We start from the raw sequence: 25,500 nt of genomic DNA on the forward strand, positions 1-25,500 counted from the left end.
TGTTTCTGTTTTATGCTTTGTCTTTTCCATTTCATAGCTTGATATACAAGAAGCAGAAATTCAGATGATGATTTCAGCGTGCCAGCCATACCTTAGCATTCATCAACCACAGGCTCTTCAAGAAGTAAGTAATAGACTAAGTATGAGCTTAGTAAGACTACTTCAGTACATTTATCCCACAATTATCATAAAGAAAAAAAAAAGTTCTTTAACAATAACTTTGGTTTCATAATCATAAGCATTTTTGCACAAAAACTCTATTCTATATGCACTGAGTAGGAAATTCCTTTGAGATTATAGTTTTGTTTACTCTGCAGAATTAGTAATGTAATTCAGCCTGAGTATAGTCTGAAATAATACATTTTAAGTTTACATTGAAATTGAATTTCTGTAGTAATGTGCAAAAAATAAAGAAGTAAATGTTTCAATAAATAAAAATTCATGATAATAGCTCTGTGCAAATATATTTACTTTTTTAATATGCAGGTTGTCATTTTATTTTTTTATTATTGATTATAAAATAACTATCCCATTCCTTATAAACCCCAGTGAATATAACTTGGTCTACAGTTATGTTACTAAGAGAGTTGGAAATTATAAGGTGCCTCCGTTGCCAGGTGGGCAGGAGCAGCAGTGCGCAGCACACGCTTCTTGATTAGACCGGGATTCGAGCCTGTGACCACCAAATACGGAGGATGTGGAAAGGTCAGGGAATGACCACCACATATTATTCCCGGAGCAATATGGCCTCAGTTGCTAATGCTCCTAAAAACCAAAAATAACAATAAAGGAATTCTAAGGCAAATTGCAAGAAGTCTTTGGCTAAAAACACAAAGAAAAGTACCAAATAATTCTTTGCTTACGTTGACATGGCAAGGAATGAACCAGATTGGTCTGCTGGATTCAAGTGGCATAAGTATTGATGGTTCTGTACACATTTCTGATGAACTGATTGAATATTTTGCATCCACATATTAAGAAGTTTTTAAAGATGGTGTTACCAGAAATACTCCTAATTCCAACTGGGATTTTATGATAACTGAAAGAAGAAAAATTGCTGAAGCTGAAAGTAAATAAGGCACCTGGGGCTGATCCAGTCTAACCAATTATGTTAAATAAACAGCAAAACAAGTAATGAAACCTTTAACCATAATTATGAGAGTATCCTTAGATTCATTGAGTATCCCTACTGACTGGAGATGTGCAAATGTCTGTCCTGTTCACAAAGAGGGATCAAAGGGCAAAGTGAATAATTAGAGTTATGTGCCTTTATGCAAGGAAAGCTATCAGAGTCAGTGTTTAAAAAAAAGTGCTAAGTCATCTTAACAGCAATGTAGTTATACAATAATTACAACATGGATTTCTAAAGGGAAGATCTTATCTAGCAAATCTGATTAGCTATTATGAGTTGTTTGCCAAGGAACTGTATGCAGAAAAATAACTTTGATATCATATACATCTTGTTATCATGTTTTGTGTCCTGTATTTGTGAGGTATATGTTCCTGGGATGATCATGAATAGTTTTTAGTGGTTGGACACACACACACTATGCAGTGATGGCACCTTTAATGAAATTTATTTCAAAATGAAATGCAACTTTAAAGACACATACAGTAGTTAGCAATACAGTAGTTAGCAATAGCAAAAGGTTTCTTGCTCTCCCCCAGTTCTTATCATTAGGCTGATATAAGGCATTTCCTGTAAATTATATTGAAGTCTCTTTGTGTTTTGTGTCCTGCAGAATTTCAGCTGCTTACTTAAAGCAATGGCTTTATCGCAAACAGCAGAACATACATTGCTTTCACAATAAGATGCCCTGAATTGCATTACTTTCAAGCAAATGGCATCGCCAAAGGGTTGGTAATCATTTATTTAAAAAAAGACCCTCTAATATCTGACGACGAACCAATAAGTACTGAAACAGGCTGTCATTGCAGTGTCTTATCTTTTAATTAAATGGCATATTAACCTTTTGGCCGTGGCATTTGTTTGAAAGTAGTAAAATACCCAGACAACTTGATGTGATGGCAAAATTTGTTTTTCTGTGAGCAATAAGATCATTACATTATCTAGGCAGTTTAAATCTTGATGGCCACAAAAGCACATGAAAGTGCAAGCCAAAATTTTGAAACTCTGTGAATACTTAATTTTCTTTGGCTTATAATATCCAAAAATAAAATTTATTCATTGTGAGATGTTACCATTTGAATAATTAATTGTGTAATAACACAATGCTACATGAGATAGTTGTAATTTATTTGTGAAAGCTTATTACACCTGAGAGAAGACACATTGCAGTATCAAGGAGGCCACTCTCAAAAACTATTCAAAGCATATTCATGATTTGCAAATAACAAGTCTGCAGAACTAGGGGAATTAGGTGTACTTCAGTTTCAGTAATGCTTTTGATGCTGTTTCTTATGAATTACTGCTATAAAGTTCAATAATGTTCAATTGTATTTTCTACAATGTTTTTCTCTATACTTACTTTTTATTTCTCAAACTTATATTTTTCTCCTTCTCTCCCTGGCTAAAATTATGAGACGCTTTCTTTCGGTTAAATTTTATTTTCTATTTTCTTTAGATGCCCAATCACTTACTAAATATTTATCAAAACATACATAAACAATAATAATAATAATAATAACGCAAAGGAAAAAATTCAAATTTATATTTATTTTCTATCTGAAATCTAAAGGTTGGTACCTGCAAGAAATTTCTGTTGGTTACACTTTGTAATTCAAACATATTGACAGCTAAATATTAAATTTTCAGACTGACATTTATTTCAAATAATTCTAGTATGTTGAATTAACCATTAAATAACTTACTTTTAACTTAAACTAAAAATAAACAAATTATGAAAACTTTCCAAGTGGGACAAAACTTGAGAATAAATAATGACAACCTATTCTCTTTCTTTTATTTATTAAATTTTTCTTCAACACATACAGAAAAAATACATATGTTTATATGTAAATAATTATAAACTTCTTTATTTCTTACTACAACTTGACACTTGATGGCGTTTCGATTCTGATAAAGTTTGTAGCCTTGGAGAAAAATTACTAGAAACTATCTTCATCACGGATTGTAGATGCTCGTCGGTCAATCGTGTTCTTTTCTTAGACTTATTAATTTTCAACTGCGAAAAAACTGTTCACATATAAATGTACTCCCAAACAAAGCGATTATTCTTATTGCAAAAATTCGTAACTGAGGGTATTTATCTTTTAACAAGTACGAATAAAAGTTAATCAAATCTGTATCTTCAAACCTTTGAATAAAATTTATATCACGCTGTAAATTAATTAGCTCCATTTGTAGATTTTCTGGTGTGTTATTCAAGTTCGTTTTTAATGGTAATGAAAATAATGTAAAATCGGACTCCAAATCATTAAAATCTTTCAATCTTTCTTCAAATTCTTATCGTAATAATGCTATGTTTCTTGCATATTCTTGAGATTTTTCATTTGAAATAATAGGGCAGGATTTAAGATGTAAAAAATGTACGAAATTTTTTGATTCCAGTTGTGTTTCCCATAATTGCAATTTTACTTAAAAAGCTTTAATAAGTTTATTCTTTCCTTACAGCTCTTTATTGAGAATATTTAAATGGCCGGTTAAGTAAAAAAAAAATGCTAAATCTGTTACTTTTAAACTGTTAAACCATGTATCATTATGTAGCTCATCGATGGTTTTATGTTTTTGGGTCATGAAAATTTTGATTTCATTTATTAAATCAAAAAACCATTTTAATACAGCTCCTCGACTTAACCACCTCACCTCATTATAATAAATCATTTCTCCTTCAATTTCACTTTCAATTTCTTCAAGCAATGCAAAAAATTCTCGATGATTCAGAGCTCGTCCACGGATAAAGTTTACTGTTTTAGTTACTGTTTCCATAACATTATCCATCTGCAAACTTTTGGCACATAGTGCTTCTTGATGAATAATGCAATGTATAGTGCAAAAATTATTCTTCTTTCACTATATTTCTTAATTTTACCGCTACTCCATTTTTTTTTACCAACCATAGCAGCTGCACCATCACTTGCAAATCCAACCATTTTATCTCAACTTAATTTATATTTATCTATTACAGTTTTTATTTCAGAAAAAATATCCTGTGCACCAGTTTTACCTTTCATAGGAATTATTTCCAATGATTCCTCAATTACTTCAAATTCATCAGTAATACCTCGTACGAAAACGGCAAGTTTTGCTATATCTGTGATGTCAGTACTCTCATCAACTGCTATTGAGAATGCTGCAAAATCTATACTTTTTTCTTTTAACTGACATCGTAAATCACTAGCGATTTCGTTAATACGTTCCGCTACCGTGTTGGCTTACAAACTAATATTTTTAAATAATTGTTGTTTGTCAGGACAAAGAAGTTCAGCAGACTTAATCACGCAATCTTTAAGGAATTCGTCATCAGTAAATGGTTTTGATCGTTTTGCAGTGATGTGCGCGTGAGCAAATTTTGTGTGAACTGTTGCTTCACTGGATTTATTTGCTTCAGTAAAAAAAAATTGTTGTCGTTGTAAGCCAAATTTCAGAAACTATAACTTTTCTTCCCTCAATTTGCCTTCCAACATTTCAAATTTTTCTTTATGATTTGTTTTGTAATGGCGATGTAAATTGTATTCTTTTGGAACTGATATTCCCTTTTTACAAATAAAACACGATTTTATTGCGCACAACACCACAAAAGTACATAATTTCCCATTTATCTTGAAAAACACGTCCTTCGTCGTCCACTTTTCTTTTACCCTTTGTTAAAGACATGGCTTGCAATTTAATCTCTTAATTAAAATCTCTGTTATAATTTTATTTACAACTTTAATTTAACAAGATGAATTTTCGTATGAAAGCAACACTCAAAAGTTATGCACAATTCTAAACGATAGGTATTGATATAATGTAGAATCTACAGTATATCAATACCTATCGTTTATCGTTAGATCTACATTGTAGATATAACAACAAGCACAAATAAACAGGTTTTATAAGCCCTACGTTAGTTTTTCTCCATCTATATAGCAATATGAACTGCGCAGCTGTGCTAACCAACTAGTGACTGACTCAAAGAAAATATATATCAGAAGTACCAACTCGATAGAAAAAATCGGAAGTTCTCGATGTGGGACATTCTCCCACCTTACCCCAGTCACGTGGCCTGGCATACAGTGACAAAGACAAAGCCCCAACCTATTCATTCTATTTCTTTTTCCTTCAATAGCAGTCACGCACATAAGCTCAGTCCATATCTCTATGTCTCTAAAACTGTAAGCACCGTATTTACAACAAATACATAATTGAAATGTATTCGCGGGCCGTGTAAAATTGCTTCGGGGGCCGGATGCGGGCCACCAGTTTGAGACCACTGATGTAGGTATATCATGTTTAATGTCTGAGGGGGCATAGATTCAAATTGAAGAAAGACAGTTGTAGAATAGATGTGCGGAGGTTTGCCTTTAGCCAGCGGGTAGTTGATTGCTGGAACAGACTTCCATCTGTTGTTGCAGAAGTTGATAGCTTAAATAAATTTTAGCCGAACTAGACAAACATTTGGAGTGACCAGATGGGCAAAATGGGAAGGTTGTTTTTTTTTTTTTTTTTTTTTTTTTTGTCTGATGCTGTATAAGCTTGCTTTCTTGCATCATATGCCTCAACTAATGCTAATAAGCTTGCTTCTGTGTAAATTTGCCACTACTAGTACTAATTGCAGAAAAATGTCTTAATGATACCTCAGCAAGTGTTTTTTAATATGTTGGCCATAAAGATTCACCCCTGCATACATAAAGCCAACGACCACATTTACGTTCTGTGAAATCCCAGTTCAGAGCTACAATAGTTGGCCCGCCTCCTTATGGCAAGAACTGAATAAGGAGCCTTCCAAGTGATCGCTGCTCTCTAGTAGCTAAGTGCCCAGCAACCAACAGAATGGAAGAGGTCGTAATTGAAATAGTTTTTCCAATTTTGTGCTGTTGTCAAAATATGCAGAAGTGGTAAAAGCAACATCAATGCTCTAAGAGAACTACCAGCATCTAGCTACATGTGTTGCACATATTATGAATTTGTTAATTGGTCACATCATGCACTTAACTCAAAATCTGCAGAAGACTTACAGCTTGTTAACTGAAAGAGGCTGTTTCTGTAAAAATGAGATACATTTCAATAGAAGGGGTACAAGAATAATTTGCTATTGAGGTAAAGTTAGTTGACTCCATAAACTGCTAGCTTGGGGAGGAGCAGGGGATAAGCAGAGATGGAGTTCATTGCTGCATTAATTCTCTTGGATGTTCAGCAGCAGTGTGGAAAGTTGTGGGGGAGATTACAAAGCCTTTTTGGGGGTCCACATGGTGTGGCTATGTTCAAGGCACTAAAAACAAATAGGCACGAATATAATAAGGAACACAGTTGTACATCAATCACAGCATGGATAATCTGCCCATTCAGATTAGTTACTGTGATGTAGTCACAAAGGAACATTGTGACTACAAAAAAAATGATGACTTTGCCATCAAGTATATTTTTGGTGAGTGTGAAGAATTTGTAAGCCATCAAATGCTGATGTCATAGGAGTCATTTATTCATGTCCACAAACTTCATTTCAGTGTTCAGGAAGTATTTGAATAAATTAAAATTATTTAGAAAGCGATGGGCAAATGAAGTGTATATTTTTCCCAACATCTCTAAACTTTCTTAATTTCATCATTTTGCTAATAGTAATATCAGAAATATGGTGGTGCTGATATTGGTGATACAGAATTTGAATATGCCAAGTATACAACATATACAAAAGGGACATGTATGTATGTACAGCGGACTCCTGCTTTATGATTTTAATCCATTCCAGAGACACCATCATATCGGGAAAATATCGTAATATGACCCCAATAACGCATTGTTTTTTGGTAATTCTTTCCAAGACCTCGGAAGTTGATATTTTTGCTACATAAGTAAGCTATTTACTTCTCTAAAAGGTGATTTATCAGTTTACACAATGTTTTGCTTACACAAATTCAATACAGTAAATTTATGTCAAATAAGCACAACATAAAACATCACTTTAACTAAAGGATTCTTGTGAATAGTTCCTGGGCCACCTGTGCAAACAAAACATGCAGCTAACATATTTACAAAACCTGCTGTTGGCTGAGAGGAAGGACCACGTGGTCTGGCCAGAGACAATCGTAAGCCCTTCGTAAAGTGAAACAAATAGGTGGCAGTTGGTTGTTTCACCCTGGTCATGTCCAGTTCATCATCTGGATAGGTTTCCATGATTGTGTGGACTTTCTGCTGGTCTGCACAGCATGGTTGTTTACTGCAATGGCTGAGGGAGCATCCTTCTTCTTGTGAAGGAGTCCTGGGCCAACTGCACGAACAAAACGTGCGGCCAACACATTTACAAAAGCTGCTGTTGGCTGAGAGAAAGGACCACGTAGTCTGGCCAGAGACAATCATAAGCACTTCGTAAAGTGAAACAAATAGGCGCCAGTTAACATGATCACTGGGTAGTAGAATCAGCACTTTGTGTTTAATAGAATCAAATTTCAAAAAACCAATTCAAATCATTAATTAAAATGCACTACACTTTCATCATTATCATATGTTCAGTTATAAGAATCAATTTTGAACACCTTTGTGATATTTTTCTGAAGTACTTTTCTGGAGGTCACTGCCATAAAACAATAAAAATAATTTGCAGTTTCTGGTTTATTGGGCTTTTCTGTTAATGCAATCTATTATAAACAGGTAGTAAACTCAATCTTATTGCATTTGAATTAATGCCGATAGCTGGAATTCTGTGGGTTTTATATTATTATGGTGAAATGCTTTTCCCCTTCCATTAAATCTTCAGTCATATAAAAAACATAAATAAATTTTCATAATCTTCTATTCATTTCTATTTTTAAGCTTCGTAAACTTGTTACTCCCTATCTCACTTGCATGTATTGTGTTAGTTTCAATTGTGCGTGCTGTGTTCTTTTTATGGATTGCTTATCTTTTTTTACTGTTTTAAATTTTACAATCCAAAAAATAAATAAATAAATGTCAGTGAATGGAAATATCAATTAGTTAGCATGTATATATTCCAGTATTAATTAAGCTATGTACATAAGCATTAATTAATTTTTATTTTTCTAACCTGTGGAAAATATTCTTCCAATTTTCGCATATCATTTCATCTTGTTATTTCCTAAGGTCATAAAGTGTAAACTTGTTCTTGATATCTTTACTTTTACAGTCTGTGGATAATATTCCTCCGATTTTTGCATATTAGAATCGCCATTTAATAGAATTAAAATTCAGTTCACGAACGTCATCACAATGACTGGCACTTACTACATATCATATAGTTAACAGTACTTTATTGTGGAGAGTCCATCGTAAAGTGATTTGATCATACAAAGTGCAAACTGTGTTGAGGGTCAAATGGCACCAGGAATTTCTCCTATCTCCGTGAGCATTCGCTGTATTGAGGGACAGTACTCTGTCAAGGTGAGAGATTTTAAAGTGCGTGGATCTTGTGTTGTGTCGTATGTTGTGCCCATTGCTCTTCTGGCCTATTGGCTGTCAGGTCCCTGGTGGGACCCGACGTCCAGGCATACCCTGTAATTTATTGTACTCTGGCAGGCCTCGCTGCCTAATTTCCTGGGATTTCAGCAGATTGGTATTTTTGCAAGATCACTGTTAAGAGACATTATGTGGAGTTTGTTCGCTGAAATGACCGTGGGGTTGTATGCTAAGATGATAAGTTCTAGAGGCCTAATGGGTCGAGCAATAATTTTGGTGTTAATTTAAATTTGGATGTGTGGAGCTTTTGCAGTGTATAGTCAGGAGAAGGGTAAGGAGACTGAAGGGTGGGGGGAAGAAAGAGAAGTAAGGGCCAATAGGGTAGATGGCCCTTGCAGTCAGTGGAGCATGCCCATGCCCCACCAGAGGGAGAGAGAGAGGGGAGGTGGTAGGAGGAGGAGAAGACATGAGCTGCCTCCCCCCCCCCGCCAAGTAACAGGAGTAAAAGCAGGTTGGTCGAGGTGTCCAGCCCAGATCGCCATATGGCTAGGTGACAGCAATGTGCTGCAGACATTTCTCTGAGTCCTTGCATGGTAGTTTTGTTGTTTTGATCAGGTTGTCAAATGCCTGTGCTGGATTGTGGTTGTGTAATCGAGTTGTCACTGTATGATTTTTTTTTTTTATTTGGCCATGTCCAGGTCAGTTCCAGTTATCTTATATGTCTTGAATGAGATTGTCACGTCAGGTTGTCACTTCAGGCAGACTCGGTTGTGATGCTTTATTCCATGGTTGTTTCACCATGGTCATGTCCAGTTCATCATCTGGGTAGGTTTCCGTGATTGTGTAGACTTTCTGCTGGTCTGCATGGCATGGTTGTTTACTACAGTGGCTGAGGTTGTGGGAGCATCCTTCTTCTTGTGAAGAGGTCCTGGGCCAACTGCATGAACGCCTTGTATGTGTTGACTTCAGTTATGACGAGGTCTTCTTGATTACGGAAGTTAAGATGTGTTTTAGTGATGAACCTGCAATAGAAGTCCTCATATGGTGGGCAACTGTACATTAGGTGCTCCCACATTTCACATTCACCGCAGAGGCAAAACAGCATTTCACTCAGTCCAAATCCTTGTAGTTTGTCTCTAATGGCCCCATGTCCTGTCAGCAGGTAGGTGGTATAGAGTCCTGGTGAGAGCCATGGTGGATAATTGTAATATACCAGCCTTATGTTGAGTAGAAATCTTCTAGTTATTGCACCTTTGCTGGAGGTCTCCCAGCAGGCCTGCCGAGTTTGTTGGAGATAAGCGGAGAGAAGGTTCCTTTCTACTTTGGGATCATTTGCCTGGTCTATAGTGAAGTTGAGGCATACTGCCGTTCTGCCTTTGGTCAGTTGATAGAGTAGCCCATGCTTAACAATCTCCAGGTCCAGAGGGAGGGATCCTGTTAGGGCCTGGAGTGCATGGGTACTTACAGTGTTACATGCTCTCGAGATGGTTATGAGTATGTATCGCTGCGTAGTCTCCAGTTTTTTCCAGCTCACTGCAGTGGTGGCCTTGCGATACCATATTCCAGCAGCATATGTAATCGCTGGCAGGAAAATAGCTTTAAAATAGAGGCTGATGGTTTTTCTCCTTAGGTATCTCCTCAATATCCTCTAATTTTCTTCTGTAAGTGCACTGTATGTGGTGTAAAGCTCAGGTTCTTATCTAATACGACTCCAAGGTGCTTTAATTCGGTGGTAAGCTTCTTGTATCTTGATTTGAGGGAGTCGTCTGGTATCTAGGGTTCCTTTTAATGATATAGATCTTGTCTTTGAGGATGAGATCTTCAAGTTATTGCTGTTAGCCCAGCCCTCTACAGTTTCTATTTCTCTGGTGGTGGTGGTTGTGTTCTCCACTTGTGCCCTAGATTCCCCACAGCAGCATCGAGACCAAGTCGTCTATGTAGACTAGGGGGACAACGTCACAGAGTTCCAGGTTCAAAAAGCCGTCTAAAACCAGGTTCCATAGGAGTGGACCCAGGACTGAGTCCTGTGGGCATCTTCTGACTGTCACAAACCTATTCAACAGGTAGGATTTTATGACGATACATATTTGACGGTAGGTTGGCCCTCCAGAGTCAAGCCAGGACACTTGGCCATCATAAAGTGTCAAACACCCCAGCAAAGGCTATTGCTATGACCAGAAAGTATTTCTGATCTGAGGTAGTATAATGTGTTTAAAAGGAGGGCCATGTTGTTAAGTGATAGTAAAGGTATTTCGTCACAAGGTATAGGAATAGCAGCTGAAGGCACTGGATAACACAATGTGCTATTTAGTGCTGATGGGCTAATATACTGGCTCTGTTTTTATAGTGCACATTATGTGAAATTTTATTGATATTAAACCAAAATTTAATTGGAAATTTTATAAAGATTTATTGTTATTTATTATTATTTTTTTCAATTTATTTATATATTTTTATTTTATTTTATTTATTATTATTATGCTGATTATGAATACATACTTAAAATCAAAGGCTGTGTACATGGTCTTTGGACCTTGAGAATTAGTGCATATGGGCCTAGGCCCTGGAGGCACGTATGGGATGAATGTACAAAGGGTACTAGGAAAGTTTTGCAATATGACGCAACAATGAATCACAGGAAGCTGCTTGTTGCTGCATGTTGAGACATGTTCATACGTGCATAGTAGCCGCCGCGCCAAGTCGATGGGCTCAGTTATTCATTAGTAGTGAGAGTGTAAAGTGCTTGCGATGGCATCGTGGTCACGAAATGAGATAAGGACAGTTTTGCGGTATAATTTCGTGCGTGGTTTAACCATAGACCAGTGCTTAGAAGAAATGACTCTTGCACTAGATGATGACTGTCCACATCGTACAACGATATTCAGGTGGTATAGAGAATTCCAAAGGGGAAATTTCACTCTGGAGGATTCTGAGAGGCCGGGAAGGCCACGAACGTCAGTTACGGAGGAAAACGTTACTGATGTGAGGAAAATGCTTGACGAAAACAGGCGAGTGACCTACCAACAGATAGAGGATACTTTGGGCCTAAATGCACCAGCAATTTGTTCGATTCTGCAAGATCATTTGCACGTGAAGAAACTTTGTTCTCTCTGGGTGCCGCATCAACTGACTGAAGAGCAGATGACACGACGTGTGACTTGGTGCCGGGAGATGTTAAAAAAGTTTGATAAGGGACAATCTCGGTATGTGAACAACATCGTGACAGGTGACGAGACTTGGCTGTACTATTACGATCTGCCAACCAAGGCTCAAAACAAAGTTTGGGTCTTTGATGATGACGACACACCCGTAATTGTCAGAAAAGCCCGATCTGTAAAGAAGAAAATGATAGCTGTATTTTTCAAATCGAGTGGAATTGTGGAACGTGTCATTTTGGACACGCAGAAGACAGTCACAGCTAAGTGGTATACTGAACAATGCCTGCCTAAAGTCATTGGATCTATGAAGAACCTGTGGCCAAAGTCAAGAATGGACACCTGGTACCTCCATCACGATAATGCTCCAGCTCACCGCGCCAAAGCCTGCACCGAATATTTATTTGACCACGACAGGACTGAAACTTCTCGAGCACCCTCCCTACAGGCCAGACCTTGCTCCCTGCGACTTTGCACTGTTCCTGCATGTGAAAATGAAGCTAAAAGGGAGGCGGTTTTCCAGTGATGAGGACCTTCTACGGGCTTGGGACAACGAGTGTGCTTTACTCCCTAGTGAAACTTGGCAGAACTGGTTTAAAGATTGGTTTCGGAGGATGGAGAGGTGTATTGAATGTAGAGGAAATTACTTTGAAAAAATTAAATAAACAAAGCTGTATTGCAAAACTTTCCTAGTACCCTTTGTATGTATGTATGATCCGATCTGAGGTAGTTGCAGCATCAGTAATATTTTCCAGGACATCCAGGGTTGAGCATCTCTTCCTAAATCCATATTGTCGGGGTGACTGGAGGCCAGCTGCAGTGTAGTGGATTCCTGTTCTGTTTCTTAATATTTGCTCAAGAGCTTGCTCAGGACTGATAAGAGTCCTATGGGTCTGTACGATCCCGGAGGGTCCAGTTGTTTGTTGGGACTTTTGGGGATGAAGCACAAGTTTGGATTTCCAGGCCTCGGGGAACAGGCCTTCTTTGAGGCAATGGTTGTATAGGTTAAGAAGCACCTCTGGAATGGTTTTGATGGCTTTCTTGACAATCTCTGGCTCCAAAAGATCAGAGCCAGAAGACTTCTTGTTTCTAATCCTCATGGCAGCTGTTTCCAGTTCAAGTTTGGTGAAAGGTTCTTCTGTTGCAGTCGTGCGGTGGGTTTCATTGTCCGTACAGAGGGTTATCTGCTCTGGGGTAGTGGGGGCAAGATGGTCTTGAAACATGGTATCCATGATGTTCCCAGGCCTGGGGGAACAGGCCTTCTTTGAGGCAATGGTTGTATAGGTTAAGAAGCACCTCTGGAATGGTTTTGATTGCTTTCTTGACAATCTCTGGCTCCAAAAGATCAGAGCCAGAAGACTTCTTGTTTCTAATCCTCATGGCAGCTATTTCCAGTTCATGTTTGGTCCTCCAGTCACCCCGACAATATGGATTTATTAAGGGATGCTCAACCCTGGATGTCCTGGAAAATATTACTGATGCTGCAACTACCTCAGATCATACATACAAAGGGTACTAGGAAAGTTTTGCAATACAGCTTTGTTTATTTAATTTTTTCAAAGTAATTTCCTCTACATTCAATACACCTCTCCATCCTCCGAAACCAATCTTTAAACCAGTTCTGCCAAGTTTCACTAGGGAGTAAAGCACACTCGTTGTCCCAAGCCCGTAGAAGGTCCTCATCACTGGAAAACTGCCTCCCTTTTAGCTTCATTTTCACATGCGGGAACAGTGCAAAGTCGCAGGGAGCAAGGTCTGGACTGTAGGGAGGGTGCTCGAGAAGTTTCAGTCCTGTCGTGGTCAAATATTCGGTGCAGTCTTTGGCGCGGTGAGCTGCAGCATTATCGTGATGGAGGTACCAGGTGTCCATTCTTGACTTTGGCCGCAGGTTCTTCATAGTTCCAATGATTTTAGGCAGGCATTGTTCAGTATACCACTTAGCTGTGACTGTCTTCTGCGTGTCCAAAACGACACGTTCCACAATTCCACTCGATTTGAAAAATACAGCTATCATTTTCTTCTTTACAGATCGGGATTTTCTGACAATTACGGGTGTGTCGTCATCATCATCAAAGACCCAAACTTTGTTTTGAGCCTTGGTCGGCAGATCGTAATAGTACAGCCAAGTCTCGTCACCTGTCACGATGTTGTTCACATACCGAGATTGTCCCTTATCAAACTTTTTTAACATCTCCCGGCACCAAGTCACACGTCGTGTCATCTGCTCTTCAGTCAGTTAATGCGGCACCCAGAGAGAACAAAGTTTCTTTACGTGCAAATGATCTTGCAGAATCGAACGAATTGCTGGTGCATTTAGGCCCAAAGTATCCTCTATCTGTTGGTAGGTCACTCGCCTGTTTTCGTCAAGCATTTTCCTCACAGCAGTAACTGACGTTCGTGGCCTTCCCGGCCTCTCAGAATCCTCCAAAGTGAAATTTCCCTTTGGAATTCTCTATACCACCTGAATATCGTTGTGCGATGTGGACAATCATCTAGTGCAAGAGTCATTTCTTCTAAGCACTGGTCTATGGTTAAACCACGCACGAAATTATACCGCAAAACTGTCCTTATCTCATTTCGTGACCACGATGCCATCGCAAGCACTTTACACTCTCACTACTAATGAATAACTGAGCCCATCGACTTGGCGCGGCGGCTACTATGCACGTATGAACATGTCTCAACATGCAGCAACAAGCAGCTTCCTGTGATTCATTGTTGTGTCATATTGCAAAACTTTCCTAGTACCCTTTGTACATACATGGTATCCATGATAAATTTGAGGTATTGCTCAAAACATCAGGCAGATATTGTTGGGATATCAGAGACATGCTGTCACACAGATATAAGGAATGCAGAACTGGAATTTGGCGAGTACAACTTCTACAGAAAGGATAGACAGGATAGAAAGGAGGAGGGGTTATGCTATTAGTTAAGAAACACATAAAATCCAAGGAAGTCAAGCCAGTTGACATCGCTGGACAGTGCAGTGTCGAGTCAGTTTGGTGTGACATAAGCATTGGGAGATCAAAATTGAGAGTAGGAGTGTGCTATAGGCCTAATGACTCTGATGAGTATAATAAACTGTACGGGGAAATAGAGTGGGCCAGTAAATCAGAGAGTCTTATAATGGGGGATTTTAATTTCCCAGATATTGACTGGAATTTGTGGGTTGGTCACACACACACACTAGCAAGGCTTTTGTGGATTTATTGGATGATTGTTTTCTACATCAGAATGTTCTGGAGGCAACCAGAATGAGTAATATCCTTAATCTGATTATCAGCAGTGATGATGCATGCATTATGAATTTGCAGATAAAGGAACCACTAGATGATAGTGATCACAGTGTGCTGAAGTGGGATTTACTCAAAGAGGTAACTACCATCAGGGTTAAAGGGAAGGGTTTTTGCTTTCGTAAAGGCGACTACGATGGTCTGAGACAGTATTTAAATTCTATACAGTGGGACCAACTGATGATGTTACTAACAGCAAATTCAAAATGAGAAGCATTCAAAGAACTTATCTTGGAAGCTACTAGGCTTTACATACCAACTAAGAAATATTGTTCAAGGTTTAGGCCTAAATGGATATCAGATGAACTGAGGCATATGGCAGAGAAGAAAAATGCATGGGATACATATAAATTAACATGTAACACAGAAGCCGAATGATAGATATAAGTTGTTCTGTAACCAAGTTACAAAGGAGGTTAGGCAGGCGAAGGCAGATTACGAGAAATCTTTGGCAAAGGATGCAAAGGAAAACAGCAAAGAGTTCTTTACTTATGTAAACTCTAGAAGGAAGGGGATGAATCAGATTGGTCCACTTGATATCGATGGTTCAACTGTTGATGATCCTGCTCAGGTTGCTAACAAACTAAATGAATATTTTGCATCGACATTCACACATGAGGAGTCATTCAGGAAGGGGAATGCCAGAGGTGTATTCAACTCTGGCAGTAAGCTAGATAATCTTGTAATAACTGAGAGTAAAGTGGAGGAGAAATTGTTGAAGATAAACACAAGAAAGGCACCGGGGTGGATGAGATCTATCCAGTTATATTAAAGGAGGCAGCAAAGGAAATAAGTAAACCCTTAGACATAATTATAAGAGCTTCCTTGGACACAGGGGAGGTACCCATAGACTGGAGATGTGCAAATGTGACCCCAATTCACAAAGGAGGATCAAAGGCTGACACAAGTAATTATAGACCTGTGAGTTTAACTTCTATTCCAGGAAAATTAATGGAGCCACTGGTTAAAGAAGCACTGCAGGATCATCTAGACAAGACTTCAGTTGTAGCTTGGACACATCATGGTTTTGTTAAGGAAAAGTCTTGCCTGACCAATTTGATTGGATATTATGATGCAGTCACAAAAGAACTGGATGCAGGGAATAACTTTGATATTATATATTTGGATCTTAGAAAGGCTTTTGATATTGTTGCACATGGAAGACTGCTGCACAAATTGGAGCAGTGTGGCATTGGAGACAAATTGTTGCTATGGATAAAAGGGTGGTTGAGGGGGAGAAGGCAGAGAGTTGTAATCAATGTACACTGCTCATTGTGGAGTCCCTCAGGGTTCAGTGTTGGGTCCATTATTGTTTTCTGTATTTATAAATGATATGATGATGGTATATCAAGCTTAATGTCCAAGTTTGCAGATGATACAAAGGTTGCCAGGGTTGTTAAGGGCACTACGCTATGCTGCTGCAACAGGATCTGGAAAGGTTGACCAGATTGGGCTGAGAGGTGGCAGATGAAGTTTAACATTGACAAATGTAAAGTACATATGGGAAACAGTAACCCCAGAGCAACATATCAACTCTGTGGTACTACACTGACAGTGGTAGAGAATGAAAAGGGCCTGGGGAATAATTGTGCAGGCAGATATGAAGTTTTCTGAACAGTGCAGATGGGCTGCAAGAGTAGCTCATGGTGTCTTGTCAATGATATACAGGAATTTTTCTAGCAGGGATAAGGAGTTGTTTATTCCCTTGTATAAGGCAATGATCACACAAGGCAATGACCATTGACCATTGACCATACAGGTCTGGGGGCCTCATTTCAAGAAGGATGTAGAGCTGCTGGAATGAGTACAGAGAAGGGCAACAAGATTAGTGAATGGATGGAACAAAGGGTTGCTCTTACGAAGAAAGGCTTAAGTTTTGCAAATTACAGTGTCTAGAGACTAGGGCCGGCGAGGTGATCTGATAGAGGTGTATAAAGCCTTGAATGGTTTGAGCATGCTCAATGCCGATGGGATTCTTCCTCTTGCTCAGAATAATCACCTGAGAGGGCATAAATTCAGATTGAGGAAAGACAGATGTAGGATAGATGTGCGAAAATTTGCCTTTAGCCAGCAGGTAGTTGGTTGGTGGAACAGACTTCCATCCCTTGTTATAGAAGTTGATAGCCTAAATAAATTTAAGGCTCAGCTGGACAGGTATTTTGAACGAATGGAGGGCGAAGTGAAAGGGTTTTTTTTTTGGCTGATGCTGCATAAGCTTGCTTTCTTGCATCATATGCCTCTACTAATGCTAATGCTAGTAATTATTTACTAGCATTAGCATTAGTAGAGGGACTTTGCTTGTGGTTACTCTGTATACCCTGCCCCAGGGGTTATCATTCCCAGTGGTAGAAACAAGGTGTTCTCAACGCGCATCTAACGCTGGCATATGGTTGCAGTGTACAGGTTCCTTGCATCCCAGAAGTTCTGCCTTAGTGTCTAGTAGCCAGAGAGACATCGATTGTGGCCACCCCCATCGAACTAGAGAATGTTCAATGCCAAGTTGTTTGGTCAGTTGAGCATTGTGTACGGACTATTCGCTAAGTAATTTGATCGTACAAAGTATGTTGAGGGTCAAACGGCACCAGGAATTTCTCCCATCTCCGCGAATGTTCGCTGTATCGAGGGACAGTACTCATTCAAGGCCAGAGATTTAAAAGTGTGGGATCATGTGTTGTGTAGTATGTTGTGCCCATTGTTCTTCTGGCCTATTGGCCGTCGAGCCCCTGATGGGACCCGGCGTTGCCCGTACTATGCCAACGAGAAGGCTGGCCAGGTGTACCTTAAAATTTATTATACTCTGGCAGGTCCCGCCGCCTAATTTCCTGGGATTTCAGCGGATGGGTCCTATAGAAAAAAAAAAAAAAAATGATCGCGGTGGTATAGTTGCAAAATCGAGATAGTATGTGGGATTACGAGATAGTACGTGGGGTTTGTTCCCCGAAATTACCATGGGGTTGTACGCTAAAATGACAGGTTCTAGAGGCCTAATTGGGCGGGCAATAATTTTGGTGCTAATTTAAATTTGGATGCTTGGGCCTTTCACGGTGTATAGTCAAAGAGAAAGGTAGGGAGACTGAAGGCTAGGGGGGGAAAAAGAGAATTAAGGAGCCAATAGGGTAGATGGCCCCTGCAGTCAGTGGGGCATGCCCATGCCCCACCAGAGGGAAAGGGGGATGGCAGGAGGAGGAGAAGACAGTGAGCCATCTCCCCCCCCCCACACCAAGGAATAGGAGTGAAAGCAGGCTGGTCAAGGCTACCAACCCAGATCGCCATATGGCTAGGTGGCAGCAATGTGCTGCAGTCATTTCTCTGAGCCCTTGCATGGTAGTCTTGTCTTGATCAGGTTGTCAAATGCCTGTGCTGGATGAGGTTGTCTAATCGGGTTGTCACGTCAGGTGGATACATCTGTCGGTAGTCATAGAGATTGTGACTTCAGGTAGACTCAGCTGTGAGGTTTAATTCCTTGGTTGTTTCACTCTGGTGTCAGTTTATCATCTGGGAAGGTTTCCGTGGTTGTGTAGGCTTTCTGCTGGTCTGCATGGCATGGTTCTTTACTGCAGTGGTTGAGGCTGTGGGAGCGTCCTTCTCCTTGTGAAGAGGTCCTGGGCCAGCTGCGCGAATGCCTTGTATGTGTCAACTTCAGTTATGGCGAGGTCTTCTTGATTACGGGGGTTAAGCTGTGTTCTAGTAATGAATCTACAATAGAGGTCCTCATATAGTGGGCAACTGTACATTAGGTGCTCCCACGTTTCACGTTCACCACAGAGGCAAAACGGTGTATCACTCAGTCCAAATCCTTGTAGTTTGTCTCTAATGGCCCCGTGTCCCGTCAGCAGGTAGGTTGTGTAGAGTCCTGGTGAGAGCCATGCTGGATAAACCGGGTATACCAGCTGTATGTTGGGTAGAAATTTTCTAGTTATTGCACCTTTGCTGGAGGTCTCCCAGCGGACCTGCCAAGTTTGTTTTAGGTAAGCGGAGAGACGGTTTCTTTCTACTTTGAAATCATTTGACAGATCTATGGTGTAGTCGAGGCATGTTGCCGTTCTGCCTTTGGTCAGTTGATAGAGTAGCCCATGCTTAACAATCTCCAGGTCCAGAGGGAGGGATCCTGTTAGGGCCTGGAGTGCGTGGGTACTTACAGTGTTACATGCTCTCGAGATGGTTATGAGTATGTGTCGCTGCGTAGTCTCCAATTTTTTCCGGTTCACTGCAGTGATCGCCTTGCGATACCATATTCCAGCAGAATATGTAATCGCTGGCAGGAAAATAGCTTTATAGTAGAGGCTGAGGGTTTTCCTCCTCAAACCCCATTCCTTGTGTGTGTGTGATTCGCGCAAAAAGTGCAGCGTATCCTCTAATTTTCTTCCGTAAGTGTACTATATGTGGTGTAAAGCTCAGGTTCTTGTCTAGTACGACTCCAAGGTGCTTTAATTCGGTGGTAAGCTTAATTGTGTTACCTTGTATCGTGATTTGAGGGGGTCGTCTGGTGTCTTGGGCTCCTTTTAATAATATAGATCTTGTCTTCGAGGATGAGATTTTCAAGTTATTGTTGTTAGGTCCTCTAGAGTTTCTATTGCTCTGTTGGCGGTGTTCTCCAGTTGCATCCTAGATCCCCCAGGCAGCATCAGAACCACATCATCTGCATAGGCTAGGGGAACGACGTTGCCGAGTTCCAGTGAACCAGTCATAAAACAGGGGGTCCACTATATTTTGCGTTGTTACAGCAGTACCTAAGACCCCAGGTACCAAGTGGTCATGAGCCAAGAAATTCTCAATGTGATTCAAAGTGTTCATAGTGTTTCTCAAAGCTACCGTTTTTGTTTAGTTTTAAGAAGTTTTTTATTCTGTTTCCTTTAATTGAAGCAGATCTTGTTTTATGTGCTATAAGCAAACTCCCAAAGGAAAGTCACCTTTCTTATTTTTCTCTTTTCTACTAACGTTAACCTTACACCATTTGGTCACCCTTGAGACACTGCTACTGCAACCCCCGTGGTGGAGCCAGAAACTTTGGTGGTAAAGATAACCTCATGGATTTCTCCCTTGGGCCAAAGGGAGAAATCCATGACCAGAACTTAATGATAGTACCTCTCATTTTTTAGATGCAGCCCAGACAAGAAGGAAAGCTGGTGCCAAAAATATGTAATCAGCTAAGAGACAGAAGCTTAATTTAGATATACAGTAAACCCCCGCTATTCGCGGTTTCGTGTATTCGCGATCGCCGATTTAATATAAAATGAAACCTAAAAAATGGGAATTTTAAAGCGCCGTGAATATTTTCCGCCATAAAAAAACATTGGCGTGGCTAAAATTATCTTTCCCGGTCAAAACAGCGCTCAGTGGGTGGGGGGAGAGGGGTGACAAATTCGCGAGCGTGAAGTTTCTCGCTAATCCTTGTTCAATATGTGTTATGCGCTTGTTATGGAAGGTTTCGTCGTTTGCTTTTAATTTATATGCTTATAAATTGAATAAATTTATCAATTTATAAATTGATATGCTTAAAAAAGTGATAAATCTACCGTTTTGTAGTGTAAAACAGACTTTTTCGAGTATGTTAACGGAAGAAAGTGACTTTATTATGGACAAGTTCTTTCTAACCCCTACAAAAATATGACTACGAATAACAAGAGAAATGTGAAAAAATCAAAGAAGGTGATTACATTAGCGAATAAAATTGAGTTATTAGATAAAATTTCTAATGATGAAAGTGTCTCTTCAGTGGCAAAACATTATAAAATCAATGAGTCAACGGTACGATCAATCAAGAAATCGGAAGAAAAAATCCGCCGTAGTGTCCGTGAAAACGCGCTAATTGCTTCAAAAATTTGCTCTGTAACTCGTGATGTTAAATTAGAAAAAATGGAAAAAGCTTTAAATCTGTGGATAGAAGACCGAACTCAAAATAAAATTCCGTTAAATTCACTTATCATTCGTGAAAACGCAAAACTCCTTTATCAACGCTTTAGCAAAACTGGTGATATCACTGGCGGGATAGGTTTTTTAGCTAGCAAAGATGCTGGTTTGAAAGATTTGTTTGAAATTTCTAATAAATATTACATTTAATATTAAATTGTTTCTTATTTTCATTTCTATGCCTTATGCTTGCATTTCACAATACATAGTCATATTATGAAGGTACATATAATACATAAATAGACAAAATTTTAGACTAGTTTTTCTTATATATTTCATACTTTGGAACGGAACCCCTTTATTACTATGGGAGCCATAACTCAGTATTCGCGTTTTCGGTATTCGCGGCATTTCTCAGGAACGTAATCCCCGCGAATAGCGGGGGTTTACTGTATATATATATATATATCCAGCTCAGACTTTCTTAATAATGCATTTAACCAGTGCAATTCGAGTAGGCAAGCTATTACTTTTACAGGATACAAAAAGAACTTCAAAGTATTGCTGGTGCTGTAAGTACTGTAAATCTGATCAGATGATTTACTTGTCAAAACTGCCAATCCAACTAGTCAGAGAGGTTATTAAACCAGTTTGGAGGGCTACTGGTTACAGTAACTCCCCACATATCACTTATTACATCAAAAGTAATTTCACATTAGGACTTCCTTGGTGCTTTGGAAGAGGAAATGCTTAGTGAACTTGAAAAACAAAGAGTGTTTTTGTCGTTTGTTGTCTGTCTCCCTCTCGTGGTGTTTAGTGGGGCTTTCTGTTCCCCCCTCCCCTTTCTTTTGGCTGTCTTACTTTTCCTGTGGTACTTATATTGAATGAGGTGTTCGTCCTGGTTAGGACATAGTCTACAGCCCTCAGTAGTCTGGGTTTGTAGGCCCTTGACCACTGCAGCATTTGACTTGCGTTGTGATTAAATTGAATAGTCACTAAGACTTATTCAACCCAGTAAATTTTTTACTTATTCATGTAAGAACTTTACTGGTTCTTACTTGTTTCTTCTGGTGTATTAGAATATTGGCAGTGAGAACGAGACATTAAATAACACATAACACTATTTATTAAAATAAAGAAAACATGTATACAGAACTTGCATCCTATCTGGTTTAAATATAAAATGTAAAACATACATTGCTTCCAAAACTCAGCTCAATAATAACAGCAAGAATTTAATTATAGTTATAAGACTGTGTAGTCAAGTATTTTTGTAGTAATGTACAATTATACCTTCTAGAAATATTCAGTCCTTGACTATGTTATTTACAAAATTGCTATAAGCTGGATTAATTGTAATATTCATAAAGCACCTTCATATTTTTCATATTTTAGAAACAAGGGAAATATTTGGTGACCATAACTCAGGTGCCCCCTATCACCTCTTATTAAATATTCTCATTATACTTATAGGACTAATGTCTGTCAATATATGATTATTTTTACTTTTTGACATTTAGTTTACTATGAAAACCTTCCAGGTACTTTGGACAATATGTTGTGAGATGAAAAGTGTTCCGTGACTAAAAACGTTTGGGAAACACTGATCTAGGCACAGGGCTGGGACCAGACCACATTCATTACTCAGTGATCGTGCAACTGAGTGAAAGTTCTTTACAGTTAGTTACTTCTGTTTTTCTATAATAGAATCTATACAGAAAACTGGTTCTCAGAACAATGGTACCATGCCATTGCTCTTTCTTTCCTAAAACTTGGAAAAGACCCCACCAATTTGAATAATTGGTGGGGTCTGCCTTTGCAAGGTTTTGGAGAAAATGTTAAGTCACAGATTCATGTGATATCTAAAAATGTACAGCCTCCTACACAATATCCAGAATGGGCTCAAATGAAATAGAACCACCTTGGACATTTTGATACAATTGGAAGGTTTGATCAGAAATGCCTTTCTGCAATCTGAACATCAGATAATGGTTTGTTTTGATATCAACAAAGCATAAGACACCACCCTGAAGTATGGAGTCCTTAACCAATTATGCTACCATGGACTATGTGGATATTTGTCCATTTTCGTCCAAAACTTCCAACTGCACTTCCAGACTGCACTATCAAAAAAAAAAGGTGGCCTTCAAGGGTTAGTATTGAGTCCCACTCTTTTCATAATTGCAATAAATCCAATTGCAAAACAACCCCTAAGCCATGATCAGTCAGCATTGTTCATGGATGATTGGGTCAAAGCATTTCCTGCCACTTGCAAAACATGTGACGGAAAAAAGAATAGTTGCAATATTGCAACTATTCTTGTTTGGATTCCAATTATCTCCTTTAAAAAATTGTTTCCATTTCTGTCATCAGAATTTCATAACCTCCACCTAGATCATGAACTGAAACTGGATGTCATCTGACATTACTGTACAAGTTGGAGCAGTATAGCATTAAGGACAAGCTGCTGCTATGGATAAAGGGATGGTTGAATGGGAGAAGACAGAGAGTGGTAATCAATGGACACTGCTCTTCGTGGACTAACGTGTTTCCCCTAGGAGTCTGTGTTCGGCCCATTATTGTTGTCTGTATTTATCATTGATATTGATAAAGGCATATAAGGCTTCAAGTCCAAGTTTGCAGATGATATCAAGGTTGGTCGGGTTGTTAATGACAGTAAAGATGGTATGCTACTGCAACAGGATCTGGAAAAGTTGAGCAGAAGGGCTGAGAGATGGCAACTGAAGTTTAACACTGACAAATGCAAAGTGCTGCATATGTGTAGCAGTAACCCCAGAGTAACATACCAACTGTGCGGTACTACACTCAGGATAGTGGAGAATGAAAAAGACCTGGGGGTAATTATGCAGTCAGATATGAAGTTTTCTGAACACTGCAGACAGGCTGCAAGAGTAACTCATGGGGTCTTGTCAGTGATATATAGGAATTTTGCTAGCAGGCATAAGGAGGTGATTATCCCCTTGTATAAGGCAATGGTCAGTCCACACCTTCGGTACTACATACAGGTCTGGAGGCCTCATTTTAGGAAAGATGTAGAGCTGCTGGAACAAGCATGGAGAAGGGCAATGAGATTAGTAAGCGGAACAAAGGATTGCTCTTACCAGGAAAGGCAGGCTTAAGTTCTGCAAATTGCAGAATCTGGTGACTAGGCACCTGTGAGATGATATGATTGAGGTGTATAAGGTCTTAAATGGTTTGAGTAAGCTCAGTGCTGATGAGATTCTTCCTCTTGCTCAGATTCTGCATCTGAGGCTGCATAAATTCAAATTGAGGAAAGACAGTTGTAGAATATATGTGCGGAAATTTGCCTTTAGCCAGTGGGTTGCTAATTGCTGGAACAAACTTCCGTCTGTCTGTTGTTGTGGAGGTTAATAGCTTAAATAAAGCTTAAACACATTAAATAATTGATAACGGCCTGCTTAAAAAAAAACACGTTCACAAATATTACAAAATAAGTTCGGGTTTTTCAAGCACTTACGTGAAGACATTTTATTCACTTTTCAGCACAAGTTTGACACAATAAACTGAGCTCGCACTGATAAACACTAATACATGTAGCTTTCAAGGTCGAGAAACAAATGACTGAAGGCAGTGTTGCTAACATGTGAAGATTTAGCTTACAAATTCCCAGCATTTACTCCTAGCTTAATACATTCAATAGTACAACTCATGACATCAACTTAAGTGATTTGTGAAAATATGATACGTGATATAAAAAAATGAATAACATTTCTGAAATCAGCATAAAAAACTGTGTTAAAAGCAGATATTAGTTTACAAATATCGAAAACCATCCAGAGTGGTGTTGTTATTACAGAAGGGATTTACAAAGAGAGAGAAAGGTTAATGAATGTATACATTTCAAGTTTTCTAACATAGAGTCTCCTTTGAAGGCTGCAAAGGCTTAAACAAAGGAGACTACAAGGATACAAGGACAAATGTTAACAATCTTTTTGGTATTATTGCTTGTGAATAGCATTCATATGTGCCGCATGTTCTTTGTGTCTCCTGAAATTGTTTCCATGGCCTTGATATTACTTTGTCATCCCAGCGCCTCCGTAGCCAGGTGGGCAGGAGCAGCAGTGCGTAGCACACGCTTCTTGATTAGACCGGGGTTTGAGCCCGTGACCACCAAATATGGAGAATGCTGAAAGGTCAGGGAATGACCACCGCATATCCCCGGAGCAATATGGCCTTAGTTGCTAATGCTCCTAAAAACCAAATAACAAACAAACAAACTTTGTCACCCACTGAGGAATCTGGCAACCTGCTCATGTGGTTAGCTCATCTCCATACTTTAGTGGCTCTTTGTCACTGGCAGTCATCAGAACATTTCCATGCCATTGTAAAATAAAATAAATCAGTTTCATTCTATAACAAGAATTCCGAAAAGTGAAAAATGCCAGTAAATCCTATTTATAGAAGGAGCATGAAATTTGTATATTGTGCATCTTTGATGAGAGTCGTGTATACATTTCCTGAAGAGCACATGTAAAAATTTTACTGTGGCCCTCATTTCTGCTATTAAGTGTGAAATTCTGCATTATTTTCATCCTATTTTATGAGTTCTGTTCTAAATTAATGGTTCCCACCCCCCACATATATGTCAACTTCAGCTTTTGTTGTTAGTTGAACATTTTAATAA

General features: G+C 39.0%; 1 protein-coding gene across 2 annotated transcripts in view; it reads left to right on the forward strand.

Moving 5' to 3' along the window:
- Positions 1-25,500, forward strand: part of Tti1 (Telo2 interacting protein 1) — a 600,292-nt gene that overhangs the window by 563,953 nt on the left and 10,839 nt on the right. For both annotated transcript variants that reach the window (XR_016547507.1, XM_090382195.1), the window contains one exon: positions 38-124. Coding sequence is in view for 1 of the 2 variants with exons in the window: in XM_090382195.1 (XP_090238321.1) it covers positions 38-124 (87 nt within the window). In the remaining variant the exon portion in view is untranslated. The remainder of the gene's footprint in view (positions 1-37; positions 125-25,500) is intronic.

The sequence above is a fragment of the Mastigoproctus giganteus genome, chromosome 10 (genome assembly GCF_048544385.1).
Source record: "Mastigoproctus giganteus isolate SK-2022 chromosome 10, ASM4854438v1, whole genome shotgun sequence".
Lineage (NCBI taxonomy): Eukaryota > Metazoa > Arthropoda > Arachnida > Uropygi > Thelyphonidae > Mastigoproctus > Mastigoproctus giganteus.